Source organism: Brienomyrus brachyistius, unplaced genomic scaffold (genome assembly GCF_023856365.1).
Source record: "Brienomyrus brachyistius isolate T26 unplaced genomic scaffold, BBRACH_0.4 scaffold57, whole genome shotgun sequence".
Classification (NCBI taxonomy): Eukaryota; Metazoa; Chordata; class Actinopteri; order Osteoglossiformes; family Mormyridae; genus Brienomyrus; species Brienomyrus brachyistius.
Genome location: NW_026042332.1, coordinates 1,590,803 through 1,611,410, shown reverse-complemented (window position 1 = coordinate 1,611,410; position 20,608 = coordinate 1,590,803). Strand labels below are relative to the sequence as shown.

General features: G+C 38.4%; 1 protein-coding gene across 3 annotated transcripts in view; it reads left to right on the top strand.

The window, feature by feature from the left end:
• Nucleotides 1-3,446: 3,446 nt before the first annotated feature.
• Nucleotides 3,447-20,608, top strand: part of LOC125724542 (DNA-binding protein SATB2-like) — a 41,068-nt gene continuing 23,906 nt past the window's right edge. Inside the window, exons 1-3 of one of the 3 annotated variants that reach the window (XM_049001281.1) lie at nucleotides 3,447-3,489; nucleotides 4,200-4,249; nucleotides 15,719-15,931. In XM_049001281.1, the coding sequence (XP_048857238.1) occupies nucleotides 3,449-3,489; nucleotides 4,200-4,249; nucleotides 15,719-15,931 (304 nt within the window). In that variant the 5' untranslated portion in view covers nucleotides 3,447-3,448. Of the gene's footprint in view, nucleotides 3,490-4,199; nucleotides 4,250-7,327; nucleotides 7,881-15,718; nucleotides 15,932-20,608 lie in introns of those variants that run through there. The other 2 variants (XM_049001283.1, XM_049001282.1) reach the window with 2 other exon arrangements.

Here is a 20,608-nt window from a genome sequence, read left to right as displayed (position 1 = left end):
TGTTTTATTTGTCTTTACTCTGGCACAGAAATGTGACAACATCGTTCCGTGTTCCAAGATAATTTTTTTTAATTGCATAAAAAAATACGAAAAATGTAGCGTGTTATTCAATTACGTTATGCATCTTCGCTATGCATAAAACACATTTCTAAAAACTATAGCGAACAAAGCACTGTGTAAATGAATCTTAATATTTACAGTTGAATTTTAATTATGCGAAATAAAAAACGAGAAATACGACGGCCACTGACATAATTAAAAATGCTACATCATGTGATCCTCTGGTCTATTTTATTTTCTTTAACAAAATAAGCAAAATAATTTTAATTAAGTCAACAAGCGGCTTTTAAATAATATGCAAACACAAAGTGCTTTACCATTTCCTGATGAGAAAATGTCCAGTCGTTTTGTTACTTCTTGTAATGTTAGTGAGAGACTAACATTAGGAATCGTCTCACACACAAAACCTTGGAAAAAAACATCTGCTATATAAATCTTGAATTATAGTATTCCAGCTACCTTATCAAATAATAAATAAGGTGCTATCAATAGTCCGGTAACCAATGATGTGTCTAATAAGTAGCTTAGTAAGACTGGGAAAAACAATTTCACAGCTCGAAACTGCGACAGGGCTCTTTATATGGAGCAAATAGTAATATCTGAGTAGTGGTGCAATTACATGGCACGAGTCACGACCTGCGCGTGGCAGCAATTTACGAAGTGTCGAAGGTGCACAGGGAGAGCAAAAGGTAATCCGTACCGGCATGTTGCTACATACTTTCAAATAAACTATTCGGGGTACTTATTATAATATGTTACGGATAATATGTATATTATATATTTTATAATATGTTACGGATAAAAATAATTGTACCTTTAAATTTAAGTATAGTTTTTTGCTATTTTACTTTTTTCCCCACCAAGCATTCCATTCAATAATGAATAGCTACAATTGAAATTCTAATGCGTCATTACTGTTTGTCGTAATAACAAGCACAAATAAATACTGTTGCATAAGCCGAACTTCTTGCCAGACTAAGGCTAGATAAATGACTAGAAACCCCGTTGCTCACAAAAAAAATCCAATCCTTCTCCACGCTGCCTGTCTCCCCTGGAAGTAATCTTTGTGCATTATTCTTTCTGTTTCACTTGGAATGCTGGGATGCATTTTTTCCAGTATCGTTAGTAAGATGCACTATCCAAAACATAGGTTATACATAACGGTACTCTGTGATTTGATCGTAGATCGCTGTCATCTGAATAACGTACGGTGTAGCCTATTAATATTTACAGATAAGTACTGGTGAAACCACAAAGCGTTCTGAATTCTCTCCCGTCCTACTTTTTAGTGTGAAAGATAAAAACTAGATAGAAACTATAGAATGTATATGTATTTATTTAAGCATTTATTTCCGTATTCGTTGTTGTTGTTTTATTCTCTTGCTTAAACAGAAATTTCTGCTAAAACATTAGAGGTAGGCTGCGAGGCACATGACAACGCCCCTTAAAGAATATAGCTCATGTGATCTTCATCAGGTATTTTTGACTTATTTACCACGAACTGCTTGTAAAATGTTTTCGCTGTGATTCAATGAGGTGGAGACTCTTTGGCTTAAACAACATTAACAAACACGGCCTACATTGCAAAAATTAAGTCATTATGATATTCCATCCATCGATTTATATACCCGTGTGTCCTATGCAGGGTCGCGGGGTCTCGAGCCTATTCCGGAAGCTGCAAGAGCAAGGCAAGGAGCAACCCGAGTATGCAGCGTCAACCCATCACTGGACATGTTCTGATATTTATTTTGATTAATATAAATCTTAATATACAGAGACTGGTAAGAATACCGGTCGTTAAAATGAAAGAAAAATACTTGTTTTGAAAAGTAAACTATAAAAAATGTTTAATTTACAATAGTATAACCATTACTTTGCAGGAATTATATATTTGATCCTATATTGCTATAGAAAAACGACATATTAGTATATTAATCCTATACTACGCGAATGAAATTCGATAAATTACTGTTACAAAATTGCCAACAATTGCTTGTTCATATTCACGGCACCTATTTATGTTTATCCTAAAACATTTCAAAGTAGGTGACTGCCCCTCTTTTGATAACCTGGTAATTTTCCACTTGTATAATGTAGGCTAATGAACGAAATCGATGGGTTTAAAAAAACAAGCACAGTAACACAAGCTCTTTTTATCATTGCCGTACCTCTGACAGTCACTATACGGTGCTGTTTCTTTATAAAATGGGTTGCAGTTCATGAACCGCTCCGCTCTACCGATAGCCGGAAGTATTTGCTTGAAGCTACACTGTCTGTATCTTGCGCATGTCATTATTCTTGACGTAAAAAAATGTAACGGAACTTCAAATAATCAAAAAGCGACATTCTATTGTTCGTCTTTTTTGAACATTTAGGCCTACGTAAAGTCGTAAACTGGCAGCCCATAGCCTAAATTATACACTCCACATTCTTTTCTTCTTCTGTTCAAATAATACCGTTCACTAAATAAGCCCTAAAAGACAAGCTTCCGTTGATAATTATTTTATCATTTGTATAAAATCGTCCTTACAGTTATTAATCTTATTTTATTTTTATTCATTGGCATTATTGTGGTCTTAATTATTGCCATGTTTAGGGAAAGAATAACATTTCAACTTGTAAATAATGTAAAGGAGTCTTTTGTTTACTGTATTAGTTTATATCAATATTTTATTATGGTTGTCTTTAAAACCTATACGGTTACCAAATGTTTCCCAGTAAATGGGACTAGGATTTCCTGGTTAACGTTAAGATGAAAATTATTTGTTTACATTTTACATTTAATTAAAAGAAAATTAAGAAGAAAATATAGGAGGTGTGCTTTTTCAATAACCGAAATTAATTCAATAGTGGGTTTGTAAAGGAAGGTTATATATACATGCATATATATATATATATATATATATATATATATATATATCCATCCATTTTCCAAAGGACGGGCCAGCCCATCGCAGGGCACACTCACACACCATTCATACACACATTCACACCTACGGGCAATTTGGTAACTCTAATTTGCCTCAGCATGTCTTTGGACTGTGGGGGAAAACCGGAACGCCCGACACGGGGAGAACAAACTCCACACACATGCAACCCAGGCGGAGACTTGAACCCGGGTTCCAGAGGTGTGAGGCAATAGTAATCACCGCTGCACCACCAGTATATATGCACACATACTCACGAATATAGACATACGAATTAATGGCTTATTTTTAACAGTAACCACATAATTCACAATAAACTGCAAACAAAATCAAGAGTACTCCATTATATGCCGGCATTAAATGTATTTATTGTTGTGGATTTGCTCATGCTGTGTTAAATCGCGAAATATATTTTTTGCTTCCCTTCTTAAAGTGGACCTACACAAACGTTGACAAATAAAATGTTGGTCGCGTATACATGCGAGGAATCTTCGACGTTTATGTGAGTACTTAATTTTACCCTAAAACCACAAAAGTCGTCGCTATAAGTTATTTTTAAAGCACCGGCTACGTTCCTTGCTAGTAACTTGCAGTTTTGAAAGGTACTAATTTCACGTTAATATGAAATTGACTGTGGTCGACAACATATATAAGCAGAGCTAGACTATCCATGTGGCACACCGGACATTTTCACGGTGGGCCGATACGTATGTGGGCGGCACAACCCCCCCGTCCTCGCCCCTCCTCAAAATTTACCATCAGTCCAGCCCTGTATAAAAGTGGGCTACATTACTAGGAGTTTAGTTCAGTTAAAGAACAGCGGAAATAAAGCAGGATTCTTTTCTAGCATTGTTATTCGGGTTTTGATTTGGGGTGGTTGAAACGGACATCATGGAAGACATATATGTATAAATAGTTTTGTTGATGTAGATTTTCTAGAACAACCCCCCCCCCCCCCCCATTGCAGAATTTGTTTTTAATATAGGGAATACCATAACCATAGGCATCATTAAACCATGCAGAGATATCTATAGCAGCCCTGCATAACCAGATAAACGACAATATGTAGGCATATATATATATATATATATATATATATATATATATATATATATATCGTGATATTAATTGGATTTCTCAGCAAGCTACTCAGACTTTGCTTTTGATTGGTGAGATTTGTTGACCATACACAGCCGCTTTTCTTTAATCCAGGTGGGCAAAACAACTGCAAGTCGGTGAGAGGTCTGCACATCTGTCCAGCGGTGCGTTTCCCGTGCGACGATGGAAGTTAGCATTAATGATGCATTGCAGGGGCGTCAGAAGCATTTTGAATTGGGGGGACACTGGCATAAAACTAATGTTTTATGTTAAATGTGGGGACGTCAAAACGAATAATTATGAAATGTGAGGGGGACACGTCACGTCAGATATAATAGCGGCGACACCCATGATGCATTGTACTATGTTGGTTCAAACTAATTTACATCCGGTACTTTCCAAAACCGTCGTGCGTCGTTAGTAACGCAGTAGTTTGAACCACGTTAGTTCGACCCAACGATGATTTAACTCTATTGGTTCCAGTGGTGTTTGATCTGATTCTCATGGTAGGTCACGTTCAAAACCCTACAAACCTTGTAATATTATTTACAAATACGGCAGTTGTCCCGATATTTCACTGTTCATTTATTTTATCAGTCATATAACAGTAATAATAGCATCAAAACTCAAAAACAGCAATAGCGTCATAATAATATGATATTCGCAGGATACTCCTTGACGAGGACAAAAAGTATTCGCTATAAGATTACAATGCATTCAGTGGCATCACCTCTCTTTGAAATCATGTTTATTTGAGTTTTTGTTTTATTTAATCACGCTACAACCGCAGTGAAGATGATGGGTGCGTGAACTCCTCATTACGATATGCATATATGCTAAATTTCTCTCCTTCTCAACCATGGGTTCGTATCCAAGCACTGCATGCTGGGTGGTTTTCTTATATTGCTATGAAAGTTCTCAGCGATTAAGAAGCGATTCATTATTTTTAGCCATTAATTTGCCCGTGTCTTATTTGCTTTCCCCATGTTTTTCCCTATTAAATATTGTGCGTACGTAAGCCCTGAAAAATCGCTTCAGCATATAGTCATCCCGACTGCGAGCGTAATAATCATATGGCGTTTGTGGGTCCTGCTTTCTCTGTTAAAATAACTCGTGACGACACCACCAACTTACTAGACACACTCTATTGTTAGATAAGTTCTATTTGGCTATAATTAATTTCGGGTAATTTTATCTCTTTTTGGTTTGATAAATATCGCAATATTACACGCTGTGATATTGCAATATCATAATGGTGCAGCCCTAAATATATTTGTTTATCTATGTATTTTCTTCTACCATATAGTACAGACAAGGTGGGTAAACACCATCCTCTGCAATCGGGCCATACTCATGAACAGATAAGTACATACAAAGTAGCCTGCTGTTACAACTACATTTTCAACGCACTTGACATTTTAGGTGCTTGTACAGCTTTCGCCATACTTACATGGTAACTACCCTTCTTCGACTGCATTTTCCACTATGAGTGACATAGACACTCGGAACTAAGCTTCTTACAACATCTGGAAACACCTGCGTCCTTTAACGATGCATCGTACAATATAAGTTCGCAGCGTCGTTACTTCTGTATAGTTCAAACTGAAGTTTCGGGAAACACCTGCGTCGTACTTGCTTAGTCCCAAACACCCAAGTTGCTAAAGTTGTTAGCAGCATTGGTTTTGGGAAACGCACCCTAGATCAGTTCAGATTGCGTAGGAAAACCTATCCACCAGTTAGTATAGCATTATCTGTCAAACATGTATTAAAGTCCAATATATGAACAAAAACAGCAGAATTAAATAGCGTTTCTTTGTAAAAAAAAAAAAAAAAAGCAAACGGGTACACTTAAAGGTTTAAGAAACCAGTTGCCAATTGTCTCCGTGTTCTGTGTCGATTCTACAAAGCTGTTTTTACACAGTCTTTTTAATCTTTAATAAAAAAAGGGACAGATGCTTGTAGTTATCCTTCATCCATTAACCGTCATGACAATTGGTGGTGGTGGGGGGGGGGGGGGGGGTAGATAGACCCTCCCATAGGCACGAACCCTCCGCATTTCAAGTCATGATTAGATAACCTATATCAAACAAATTTTGGAAAAGGTCACTCCCGATTGAGTTTATTCAATAAGTGGCCATGGGTATTATCAGGGGCGATTCTAGGGACTCTGAAGGCCCTATAGGCAAGGAACTCCATGTGCGCCCCACCTCCGCCTCTCCGGGCATGATAACATTTATTATCTGTATATTACTGCGAATTGTAAATTTTTAATATCAACAAAGACATTTATTTTCACTTTTGTGAAAAATAGAATACGCAAATAAAATACAGTAAATTTGTCGTTGCAATGCGCTATGTATTCGGTAGCCCTCGGGGTCCCCCTCCCAGCTCGGAGACCCAAGCCATTGCCTGCCCTCCCTGTCCAGTCGCTGTACCTCTGGGTAATTTTGAGTTAATTAAAAACTACCTTAAATGTTCCGTTGCCTTCTACGATATCAAAAGCAAAGCCTACTTCTGACAGTTGCTTTATCCCACTTGAACAAATCTGTCGTCAAAACGAAGAATACAAGGCGTTTGATAAATAATTTACATTATCTCTTAGTGTTTATATTTCACACATAGGACGTTATTTCCATTGTACCTGCTTATATAAATTATTAAAGGCCAGTGACATCTGTCCATCAAGTGTGTGGTTGAGCATTAACTAATTTCACCTGACAGCGCATGCAATTTATTTACCAAAGGTATCTCATAAAACAGTCAGATGAGCGCGCATTTCACTCCTCTTTTTACTATAGGCTACTCAACAACACGTCATGTTGTTAGGAGTTATGAAAGTAAGCTGGGCATCCGAGTTATGAACAAGTAATAGTTAAGCAAAAATCAGGCAAAATAATAAAAACAAAAAATAAAATATTAAAGCCCATTAGGACCATCACTTGAAAAAAATTAAGGAATATTTCTAAACGTCGAAATAGGCATGGTCCCGTGTTCCCTGAAAATATTTAAACGCTATCCTGGCATACTAAACTTCATGTAAAAACGGGGTTTTTAGTTCAAATCCAATATTTAGACAAAACCAATATGCACCAGCATACTTAGGTGACGACGAATCGCGCAATGTGACAACTAATTGACTGAGAGAACCACCGCGCCAGTTCTCCGGCATTCTCTTCATGTCCCTCCCCATTCTATTCGGCGCTGCTCTCTCTCTCTCTCGTAATATCTGTCAGTCAGCGCTCCTGTAGGCAAGGGGAGAAACTGTGAACAAGATGCCTAGTATTCTGTGTGAAATCTGAAGTGCATGACGAGTATACATCTTTTTTCAGACTTTTGTTTTCTGAAGGTTTCATTTCAGAACATTCCGTGTTTTTCCCTATCACAGAGAGGTCCTGAAGCATTTTACTGGCTAGAAAGGGAACGGGTGGATTGGACGAATCTCTCTAAACGGCGGTGACTGGAGCTTTCCGATCCGTTGTTTCTGGTATCGTCCATCGGTACTGGCGCATGGTGCTGTGTTCCTGTGGGACCCCTTTACGACACGGCGAGTCGATTGTGTGAGAGTTTCTTTCTATCACACTCTTACTTTCGCTCTCTCAGCTTCATACACAATCAGTCTCTATCCTGTCATACAAATTTCTTTCACCCTCCGTGAATCAGACGCTGTGAACCGAATCACCTTCCGAATTCCCCATCCAACGAAGCAAACCTAAGTTTCAACCCTGGATTCAATACTTTTACTAAATGGACAGGATCCCTTTGCCATCCAGGCAAGATACAGACACAACATAAACAGTAAGTAAATTATTATTATTATTATTATTGTAAAAGTTATTGATAGTTATTGATATACTGGGAATTGCTTTTAACCGTTTACTTTAATCTACGATTCTAAAATTTTTGTAGCTTATATAGTTCCAGTCTGCAGTCAACATTTTGTACTGATTACACACCTACGCAACAATCTTATAGATAAAATAGATAAAAGTAACATGCAGATAATTCGCAGGGTGCTATAGGTCATTGTGGATTGATCAGTCATGTCATCACTGATTATCACATTCTGCAAATTCTCTGATGAGGTCCCAACTTATATAAAAAGTAGTTAACCTGGTTCTGCAAGACCATCTAGCTGTAATAAAGGATAAAATAAAGAGTCGGCATGGATTAAACTACTACTAGTATCACTACTACTACTACTACTAATAATAATAATTGGCGTCCTACTCGCGGTTTACTCGAGTCTTGAACTATACGTCCTTCTCCAATTCCTTCTAGCATAAGCAGTTATAATATGTATGAATATTTATTATCCATAGTAGTAGTAAGTGCACCGTAACATTTGCTAAATTAAACCTGACCTGCATGGGATATGTTACCCATTTCATGACAGCTGTAAGCAGTAATAATGATTTTAATGATATTTGAATTATTAAAAATAATTCGTACTGTTTTACAGATTAACAAATAGTATGACACACTTAGAGAAGGAGAAGTCAATGTGTTGCTTTAATGGACATACTGAAAGATATCAATGCAGATATTTTGTAAACAACCAGTCTGGAAAGGTATTGTATTCGGTCAACAGCATAATTATTTTGTTATTATGCATGCGAATAGAAAAAACCCACTACTTTTATTTATCAAAAAGTAGTATTTTGGACAAAAAAAACTTGCGCTTATTAAAATCCTGCGATCGATTATAATAAACTAATTTTCTATATATTCTCAGCAATTTTTTTCATACAATACACTTTTTACAGTATAATAATGTAATATAATTATAACTTTTTATTTAGTCATTATAGAACATACTAAAAATATATAAATCATTTTAAATTAGCTGTTTATTCATGAAATATAGAAGCTTCTTCACATCATAGATATCTCTCATAGCAGTGTTTGAAGTGTATTTAAATTTGAACTGAAAACAGCTTATCAATTTATTACTGGCAGTTATACATAAAAACGTATTATCTGAGCCTAAATAATGTAAAGTAAACGACATTAAACTAATTTGCTACAGTAACTTAAAGCTATAACATTTTGTTTGGTGGGATGCAACTTTCCTATAAAACAGGGTTAAAGGAATTCATTTCTGAAAGGAATTAATATGTCCACCGCCTTTATATATCATTAAATATCAACAGCATTACTTTCTTTTATTTTGTTCATCCTAACATAACAGTACTTGCGCGGGAAACACCGAGTTAGCCAAACCACTAATTTAAAGTATCGCTATGAAACTTAAATCGTGCAGAAAGAAATTTCAGGGCATTTCAGGGAAATTGTGCGCTTAGGACCGTCTTTTTTTAGCGTGGCCATAGTGCAAATTGAAAAATTTAATTTAGTATTATTCATCTTCTAACAGCTAAATGCACTATAATATTTTAATATTTGTGCTTAAAGTTAGGTAACTGATAAGACGCAAATAACCAGCCAGTTATACCAGCATTATTTATATGTCTTAACCTTATACTATTCTTCAATGAGAATATTTAATCACGTTTTACTAATAGTTATAATAGCCTTGAGATGAGCAACTACTGAGTAAAAAGCTAAAAAAAAAAAATGAAAGCGTCTTATATATTGTAGATGTGTGACAATCTAAACATATATCTCGCTATAACTCGAATATTCTGTTTTTACAGCTGAGTAAAATATTAAAACGTTAGTTTGCGTTATTTATTTTTCATTATAGAATTCATCAATGGCATTCAGTCTAAAAACAGAATCACAAAATGCAGTGAAGTAAAAAGCAAAATAATATTTTAAAACAAACTTTAGAAGGAGTTGAACTGGAAAACTAGAATTCAAGGATCAATGTTTAGGTTCTGGAATAAGCCTAATGAGTGCACGATAAAAGACTTTAAGGAATATATAATGAAGTAACTCGTTCGTATACGGGACCACTAAAATGGCACCTGCTCCTTAAGCCTTTGCACAACATGCCAGTAGTTGACTCTTCGGCTCAGTTATTCGTCACGTGATGCAAACGCATTGATTTTGGAATGTATGGTACAAGTACTTTGACTATCAAAGATCAAATAAGAAAAGGAGATTACAGATTTGCATAACAAGTTCCAAATGTGGCATAAATGGTGAATTTATAAAATGTGGCATAAGTTGCATACATTAAATTATCAACCAAGACTTAAAAAAACCAGCATAGCCAAAGGAAATTTGCTGAAATGGTCGTGACCTTATCAAAAGATAGACTTTATTAATCTTGATCTTGTGATTCTAGAAATAGATTCTAGAGCACGAACGCGACACGTAATAGTCGTGGGATGATACCGTTATGGAGCTTAGGCGCCTTAGTTACAACACTGAGTTCTAGCTCTTAGTAGTGAAAATAAGTTAATTTAGGCCTAAATTGAAAAGTTACGCTGTAGCATTAGAATTTAACATGTTATATCCCGAAGCTCATGGGATTCCACTTTATATTAGTGACAATCGAGTCTTGCTTTCATTTGACCATTGGGGTTTTCACGCTTGAATTATACGAATAAACCCTGCCGTCCGAGTTAGCTCGACTAGTCTATAAGATGAATGGGAAGCACATATAAATGACCAAGTAAGAATTATAGGTTGGTGCTAAGGGTTTTTATGCCTAATATGTGTGCTTGTACGGGTTTAGCATGGCAATACATCTTTCATATGGGTTTTCGCTTACAATTAATTCTATTTCGTCTATACCTCAGTAAATTAATCACTATAATATAAGAGCTTTTGTCCCACACCGTGATTGACTAAGTCTTCAAAAGTGTCTACTGCATGATTTCATGCATTTCTCCGGCTCAAGCACTGATAACTTTTTTGGTTTCAGCTGCGCTCTTAGATCATTTCTAGTGGAATCCACAAGATCCTTTGCAGATGAGCGCATGAAGTCTGTCGTCCTGAATGCTGGTTCATTACATAAGCACACGTAGTGCCCAAGAAAGGTGGGCTATATGAAGTCGTAAAGGAGACAAACGGGATGTTCCAAAGGGTGCACTTGTTTAAGTTCTGTCTTTTTATTCAAATAGTTGTGAGTAATTGTCGGACGAAAAAGTTTGCGCAAACATTCTATTTAATTATTATAGCACGTTGTCGGTGATTATGAAGTTGAGAGGGTATGAAGAGATGGAGTTCATTTGTCTAGGATCGACCTTTGTAGATGTCAACATCCACCATCAGCCTCAGCGTGACTTGCGCAACATTTATGGTTATAGCTGTCGTCATCACTCACTTTGCATGAAGTCATGAGACTCATGTAGTTCAGTAAATTTCTTGTCAAGTCTTCATTGTTTTCATGAATAGAAATAAAAATGCTGCCCTATTCCAAGCTACAAATGGATCAGTCTGCAGCATGTATTGCAATAATTATTTCTTAAGAGTCTTTAGGGATCTACAGTATTATAAATGAAAAATAGGCTTCTGAACCCCGCGACCTTGCAATAGGATAAGTGGGTATATAAAATTGATAGATGGATGGGCCTTATTCTTTTTTCGTGTTTTATTGTGGGTAATTTAATTCACTATTCACTTTTATTTTTTCTCCACAAATGGAAGCCATGTCAATTTTGGATTTATCTAGCTGAAAATCTTTTTTCTTTTACAGCGACCCTGACCAGCACAAGAGATTTTTGGATGGATGAATTTTAAGGTGACAAAACGAATTTGAAAAGGCTAAAGCTAGATTTAGTGTATGCGAACTCACTAACGTTTTCGTTTTAGGATAATTACTACGAACGTCTGTCACGTGACACGAAAATGTTCGACTTACATTTAATACAATATAGCATAGCTTTATAATTACAATTTACCATTAAAAATCGTATGACTTAAATATACACCAACGTGCTTCCAAAGATTTTCTCATATTAGAAATTAGGCGGAGTTGTAAAAATATGAAATGTAGAATTTTTGCTCATTTACACCAGTCAAATTCTCCAAGACAATGTAGAACAAATTTAACTGAACAAATTACATTTGTGCACCCGTTCATAATCAACAGCAAATTTTCATCAAACAAACAAACAAACAAACAGACAAACAAATAAAATGCCTATAATTAAACAAATACAACGTCTATAATTGCAACCCCATAATCAACTTTGGGAACGAGAAATGACAAATGCGTTTTAGCTTTTACGATTGACACATACACTAATCAGTAACACAAAACAATAAAACAATTGAACGACACCAAGAAAGCAACGTGTTATTATTGAATACATATTTTCTAATGGCGAAATAGCCTAAGTATGCTTTTAAATAAATGCAAAAACGGCACTGGTAATGTAACTGAGCGAACAGCAGGACTGGCCATGTGGCGAACCGGGCAATTTCCCGGTGAACCGATGAGTATGTGCCCCCCCCCCCGCCCCCCCCAAAAAAGCTACCGTCCCCCCAAAAAAAAGATTGTTCCAGGGCGAAACCTAATCCGACCTTGCACACCGTCTATTAAAAATGATTATAAAGTTAGACTATATAGTACTAAAAGAAATATGAGCACAATGGGTGATTTAACTATGTCTTCACAATCTTTTTATGGAATTTAGTTCTGTTTTTATGCGTGCTTATGTTTAAATGTTTAAACCAAGTAAAAGTAGGTTTGTAGGATGATAGTTTGATAGTCATCTCATGACCATAATCCCAATCTTGGTCAGTGAAAGTCAGAAAAAACCCCAGCATTTTTATTATTTTGAAAACAGACATGCAGTGTTGATCGAATGTTAGAAGGGCAGTAAAGGGCTTAAACTCCACACATCTGCTCTGCGGCAGGCAGTGAACTACCACCCCCAGACCAAAGTTTACAATTTGCCCACCTCATAGAGGGACCTGAGGTCATGTGCTGATGTGACCGCTACAGGCGCTACAGGGCAAACCGGAATTCCTTACGAAAGCTCTGGCTTTGCCGTCACTCACCGAAGGCAGGTGGGCGTGGCTTGCACTCCAATATTTTGTGCATTTAACTCCCCGTAGGACTTTGAATTTGCGTGGAAAACACGATGTTAATTTACTGCATCATCAAAAAAGTATGTATGAGTATGAATGTGTGGGTATCTTGTGGAGTGTGTGGGTGAGAGAAACGAAGGAGAGTGATAGTAGTATTACTAAAGATGAGAAAAGTATGACGGTAAAAAGGAGAGACAGAGACAGGATTTTCAATACGTTTGTGTGTGCATCTGAGAAAAACCCTGTCCGAAGGTCTCCTTTCACACCAACATGTCTCTCCTGAAACGTTATACAACTTAGCAGTTACGTATTTACGTGTGAATATATACCAATACTCACCATATGTAACCTCTTTTACTCCTTGGTAGTTACTTCTGCCAGTAGTTTTTTCACACCCATATATCATTTATCAATATAATATCAAGACAAAGTTTCTGCACAACTTACATACAATTTAAGGTCATTAATTTTTATTATAAGGAAGATATAATAATCATTGCAAGTGGGATAAAGTAGGTTTTTTTTAATGCTTTTCAAAAGAACACTGCAGGCTAGGAGATGGTGGGGGGATAATACATGTGAACTGCCAGGTTTGCAGAGAAAAGAAACCCCCCTGAGATTTATAACAGTCTTTTATATTAAAAAGCCAGCATGGTTTATGGTAGTATTTGACTTTAGAAACTGCTTGTGGGCTAATTGGCCAGTTCTTCTGGATGACCTAAATGGAACCCCTGGAAGGAAACTTAGAAACCTCTATATTTTATAATGCTCATATAATGATCATATTAATATTGCCTGTCTTCCTCTATTCATTTACCATCTGAGTGAGTATAAGCAATACTGTGCAGAACTGAAAGCTATTTTTTTTATTCAAACAGTGGTAATAAAAATGAAAAAAGAATGTTGATCTCAGTGAAGCACATCTTCTCTCCTAATCTCTGTGGCAGGGTTCAGCTCCCCTGGCTTCTGAGTGTGTAGGCTGAAGGTTGCGAACTAATAAAGACTACAAGCCTTTTTTCATTTTTTTTGCCTAATTTGCACGGTCTGTCTTCACAGTGACCTGACATTTACTGGAACAATACCAGTTAAGCAATCGATTTAAGGGTATAGCAGGTTTTGCTTTCCAGCGTGGGCTTGAAACCAGCAACTTCTAAGCCACATGTTTCCTTGCTTAACCACTGCACCACCTGTTGGCCAGATGTGCTGTAAAGAAAGAGTCCCCCTTTTCCCTGGGGAGCAAGGTCATTGAGCCCCCTCACCGGAATTCACCTCAAACCACTCCCAAATCACACAACACGTTCATAGGAGATAAACCGCAATCTGTCTTTCTATAATGCTGGAGTGTGGAGTGTGTTTTAGTCTGTTAGCCTCAGAAATTTTCACATATACTGTAAATACACCATAATGTTTTATCTCATAAGTTAATTCGAGCTTCGGGCTTCACTCAGAGGACATGGTGGACCTGCGTATATGTGAGGAGAAATATGTGTGTTGCTTTACCGGAAGCAACCATTGTGCATTTATTTACAACAAAATTCACAAATATCTGAGAGGAGCTCACTAGCATGGCGGATACTGCCGAGGGATTTGGTTCATGGCATGGCATGCATATTGGGGAAGACTCTCTCTCATCCATCCACTGATGTCTTGGATGTATAATCTTGTGTAACTATGGACAGACCAATGTGATGCAGGGAAGAGAAGAGAGAATTATGGGAAAGGAATGGAGACGAGTTTTACAAGAGCAGTGAGGAGCAGTGAAAACAAACAATCCATATTGCCATCCGTACTGTGAAGAATATAATAGCAGAAAAAATGGCTTCCGGGTTACCAGGTACCAGGTCCAGCATAAATGTCTAGGCTTGCTTTTTGGGGGTAAGAGAAAATAGAAATAATTATATATAGTGATTATGCATAATGAATAGGCGATTTGAATGGATGAATGTCACTAGTGTTGTCCACTGAAGAGAAGGAAATAATTTATTGAGATTACCATCTATACTTGCTGCCTATGACATAATTAAACTTTCTCCTCTTTTCATTAAGCTTCTTTCAATCTTATAGATCTTTTAACAGTTGAGTATGTGAGGTGGCATTAGTTGTTCTATGTATATATTTTTCTGTTTACAGAGAGAAGGCATGTTTGAATCTAGCAATTTTTTGTGTCCACTTGTTTATTATAATCATACAAAGCAACTGTGAATTAATATGCTGTGAAAAACCAGTGAAATCTATTCCAGCTAAATGAGTTATACCTGGAAGAAGCTTTTTAAAGGAAAAACAGGGTAAAAAGATGACAGAGTATATTTCCACAGCAGCTCATTCCACTGCTTCTTTTTCAGATAGATCAAGCTTTTGCTTTGCATTGGAGTTATAATTGCATATTCCACGATATGACTTTTAATTTTTTGCAATTTCATATTTCTGTTCCCTCTAGATTTTCTGTGCATGCGCTTGGCGATCTCCATTCTATAAACTGTGTGTATTTGTCTTTGGTTTTTGTCTGTGGCTCAGTGTATTGATTTGGATGCACGCCCTTGTTCCGGGATACTGAACTTGTCATCATCGCCAAATTTAAGAGGTGTATGAGTTTTCTGAAGAGCTAGTTCAGCAGCGGCAAGCTCATAAATCAGCTGACAAGGACAGAAATGAACGCAATCAATCTCCCCCACTCCCCTGCTTGTTTGCAGGCCCACACTCTTTGGTGGGAGCTCCGCTTGGTGGCTGGCAAGGGATGGAGCGTGGCAGTGAGAGCCCTCGGCGATGGGACAGCCCTGAGCAGCGTGGTGGAAGCCCGGAGCTCAGTGGGCCCCCACCAGGGAAGATCAGCCGGCTGGAACTCAATGGGAGCCCCACTGGACCACGAAGCAGTCACAACGGTGCCCCCCCAAGGCCCCTAGGAGGTACAATGCCTGGAATTCTCACTTATTCTCTCAGCAAAACAGCAAATAAAACAGAATGGGGAATTTAGGTTTGGAAACCCATGAAGGTGGGATTACTGTGTGTTGTTGGTATTGGAATTACTGACATCCTTTTCATTTTTACCACATTTCTATTGGGATCTGTCACTAAATGAATAACTGAAAACAGAAATGCATGTCAGCAGCAGTGCAGACTCACAATAAGGTATGAAGCACAATTCAGTGTACTATTCATCAGGGCTAATCATAAGGTAGTGTGCTATTCAACAGGACCAATCATGAGGTAGTATGCTATTAAAGAGGATCAGTCATAAGGTAGTGTGCTATTCAGGAGGACCAATCATAAGGTAGTGTACTATTCAACAGGACCAATCACGAGGAAGTGTGCTATTAAGGAGGATCAGTCATAAGGTAGTGAGCTATTTATCAGGACAGTCATGAGGTAGTGTGCTATTCAGGAGGACCAATCATAGGGTAGTATGCTATTCAATAGGACCAATCATAAGGTAGTGTGCTATTCAGTAGGACCAATCATGAGGTAGTGTGCTATTCAGTGGGATCAATCATGAGGTAGCGTGCTATTCAGGAGGACCAATCATAAGGTAGTGTACTATTCAACAGGACCAATCACGAGGAAGTGTGCTATTAAGGAGGATCAGTCATAAGGTAGTGAGCTATTTATCAGGACAGTCATGAGGTAGTGTGCTATTCAGGAGGACCAATCATAGGGTAGTATGCTATTCAATAGGACCAATCATAAGGTAGTGTGCTATTCAGTAGGACCAATCATGAGGTAGTGTGCTATTCAGTGGGATCAATCATGAGGTAGCGTGCTATTCAGGAGGACCAATCATGAGGTAGTGTGCTATTCAGCAGGACCAATAATAGGGTAGTATGCTATTCCGCAGGACCAACCATAAGGTAGTATGCTATTCAGTGGGACAGTCATGATGTAGTGTGCTACTCAGCGGGACAGTCATGAGGTAGTGTGTTGTTCAGCGGGACCAATCATGAGGTAGTGTGCTATTCAGCAGGGCCTATCATGAGGTAGTGTGCTATTCAGCGAGACAATCAAAGGTATGTGCTTTTCAGTGGGACAGTCATGACGTAGTGTGCCATTCAACAGGACCAATCATAAGGTAGTGTGCTATTCAGTGGGATCAATCAAGAGGAAGTGTGCTATTCAGTGGGACAGTCATGAAGTAGTGTGCTGTTCAGCAGGATCAATCATGAGGTAGTGTGCTGTTCAGCAGGATCAATCATGAGGTAGTGTGCTATTCAAGAGGACCAATCATGAGGCAGTGTGCTATTCAGGAGGACCAATCATGAGGTAGTGTGCTATTCAGGAGGACCAATCATGAGGTAGTGTGCTATTCAGTGGGTCAATTATATGGTGTGCTATTCAGCAGGGCCAATCATGAGGTAGTGTGCTATTCAGCAAGGACCAATCAAAGGTATGTGCTATTCAGCGGAACAATCAAAAGGTAGTGTCCTATTCAGCAGGACAAATCATAAGGTAGTGTGCTGTTCAGCAGGACAAATCATAAGGTAGTGTGCTGTTCAGCAGATCCAATCACAAGGTAGTGTGATATTCAGCAGGACCAATAATAAGGTAGTGTGCTATTCAGCAGGATCAATCACAATATAGCCAGCTCCATAAATGGATTTACCTCATACATATGTAAGCCAATTATCTTACCTTTGTAAATTAATTATTTTACTGTAGCTTGAACAGGAAGCAGATATTGCAGGAAGCAACAATCCATGTGCCTGTCATAAGGGTACCTTCAATAAAATACCTACCAAATTATAAATGCAATGATCAAGGTGTATATAGAAAGAATGTCATTTATATGCAAGAAGGTAATTATGGGAAAGTCTTGGTGTTTTGATGAAAAGAAACCACATGACAACGCGTACCTTATATTCTGGATAGTATTGGGGGGGGGGGGGGGGTGCTCTCATTAGAATTCTCTCATTAGAATCTGCAATGCATTCAATACTGACAACATTTTACTCTTGTGGTTTCCAGAAGTCACCAAAATCTTCAAAATATATTGAATATACAAGTGAGAGAATACAAGTTAAGATGCTTAGGGTAATATGTGGGATAAGAAAGTTTGTAGTGGTCATGGGTGTGGACCAAAAGCTAGTGCAAATCCCAGGGGGATCCTGCTTTTATACATATTTGCCTCTGTGATATATAAATTTCTTTAAACCTGAGTAATTATAATTGGCACGAGGTGCCGCATGATGGCTAAATGAGAAAGCCGAAATACAGAATGTCTGAAGGGGTGGAAATGTAAAAAATTAAAAAGTTTAGACCCTTTGGTCCTGCCACCTCTGGTTGGCTCAGTGTTTCTTCCCCCCTGGGCTGTGCTACTTGGCCTTCTGATTGTTTTCTGCATAAATGCCTCTAGAGGAGCCTTGCTGCCTTCGTAAGGTTTTTATTTGCACACCAAAGGCTTCGTTGTAGCCCAGAGTTTTGTTCCTTGCATTGGACCAAAGGAGTGTGTTACATTTTGTGTTCACTCCACATGACACATATAAAGGAAACTTGGAGCAGCATTTAAAAAATGTATACAGTTTTTGTTCAGTCGAATGTGGTTATTACGTCTTTCCAGTTTTGCTAGATACAGATTTATTTAACGTAATAACATCAACTAAAACATCCAGTGATTCTATGAGGACTCTAAATGAAGCCCACAGCTATTTAGTTTTTAAATATATATTTTGATGACGAACAGAAAAGAACGTTATATTTTTATATTGCACCTATAAGACTGTGGTTTTTGCCAGTGGAAGATTCTGTTAATCTAATAACAGCATAAAATAAAACATCCACTGATTTTTATCAGGACTGCAGATGTTCATGTCCCTGTTTTTTGTTTGTAATTTTTGTCTGTTTTTTCGATTGGTGTTTCCTGCCATGATGTTGTTTGCATTTATTGGTAGCAGAATTTTTTGGTACCGGCTCTGTTTGCTGCCGTAGATAAGAGTATATTCTGTAAATGGATGAATGTAGAACATAAATGTGGGAGGGTAAAGCTCCCCCCCCCCCCAGCCAGGGAGCGCGGAGGGTGGGTCTCTCCCGTCCTTTTAATGGCAGTGGCAGCAGAGTGGCTGGTATGTGTTAATGAGGGCCCTACTTTGAAGAAAGGAAACTCGGTGTGTCTGCTGAAAGCCGCAGATCGGCAGTGAGAAGTAGGCCACACACACAGCAGTGCGTACCGACCCCCTTGTCATGGGTCTCACACATGGTACCGGGTGTGCTGCCTATTTCACGCAGGTCTGCAAACTCACATGCACGCGGGCGCGCAAACCCCAGCATGCGGCTGCACATTCGAAACATATAAAGCCAGCAAGCCGATAATGTGAGCTGTGTTTTATGGCCGCATATGAGTTAAGCTCTTGGATTTAGTCTGTCACTAAAGCTGTCAAGAGTTAGTGCTCCTTGTGGAAAATATAAGTGGAGTTCGGAGTATGGTTTCTGTCTTGGAACCTGAGCATTTCAGGCACTTATAACTTCTTGACATTCTGATTCAGTTGGGATTTGGAAATCTTGCTAAACTGCTGATGTGATCCATTCAAGCCTGGCAGAAAATAAGAAGATCACGGATGGCCAATTTCAATAAAATGAAATTGCAAAATCTGAAATTAATAACAATTGCATTGAATTTTTATGGGCACAACAACAGTTCCTCTGGAATTTGGTCATAAACCCCTTTCTGTGACAGTAAAACAGTTCCACTGTGTGTGTTGTTATGTATGGACCTACATGTCTTCGTTTGCAGAGTCCCTTTCTTTGCTTAACACTAGCCAAAAGATAAAACCATGTAGAAACCGAGCAAGTTCCCAGCTGCATTTAAGAACAGGAAAGATTTTCTGACACAGGAACTGGGCTACAGGGGTGGCATGGTGGTGCAGTGGTTAGCGCTTTTGCCTCACACCTCTGGGACCCGGGTTCGAGTCTCCGTCTGGGTCACATGTGTGTGGAGTTCTCCCCATGCATGTTCTCCCCATGTCATCATGGGGTTTCCCCCCACAGTCCAAAAACATGCTGAGGCTAATTTGAGTTGCTAAGTTGCCCATAGGAGTGCATGCATGAGTGAATGGTGTGTGAGTGTGCCCTGCGATGGGCTGGCCCCCCATCCTGGGTTGTTCCCTGCCTCGTGCCCATTGCTTCCGGGATAGGCTCCAGACCCCCCGCGACCCAGTAGGATAAGCGGTTTGGAAAATGGATGGATGGATGGATGAATGGATGGAACTGGGCTATTAATTGTGATGATCTGGGGCTACATATAAAGACATGAATTGTATGCAACAGGAGAAATTCTAAATCCAAAAGCCACCATACAATTACTGAATACTGTCAATCAGCAACAGGTTTAATACCTTCCCACTGGATACCTTTCCACTTGATGAAAGCAAACAGTGGATGAATGGACACAGTAAGCCCACTCATTGTGGGTTTTGAAGTTTTCCTTCCCATTTGTTAAATTTAAGAGAATTATGAATAATTTAAGAGGATGAAGGATATCGAGCATTCTAAGAAAATGCTGGTAGAGGTGAAAGGGGGGAGCTTTGCAGGAAAATCGATTCCCAGCCCAGATAAAGCCAGACGTGGCTCAAGAAAGGACTAGATGGCTAGACAGAGAA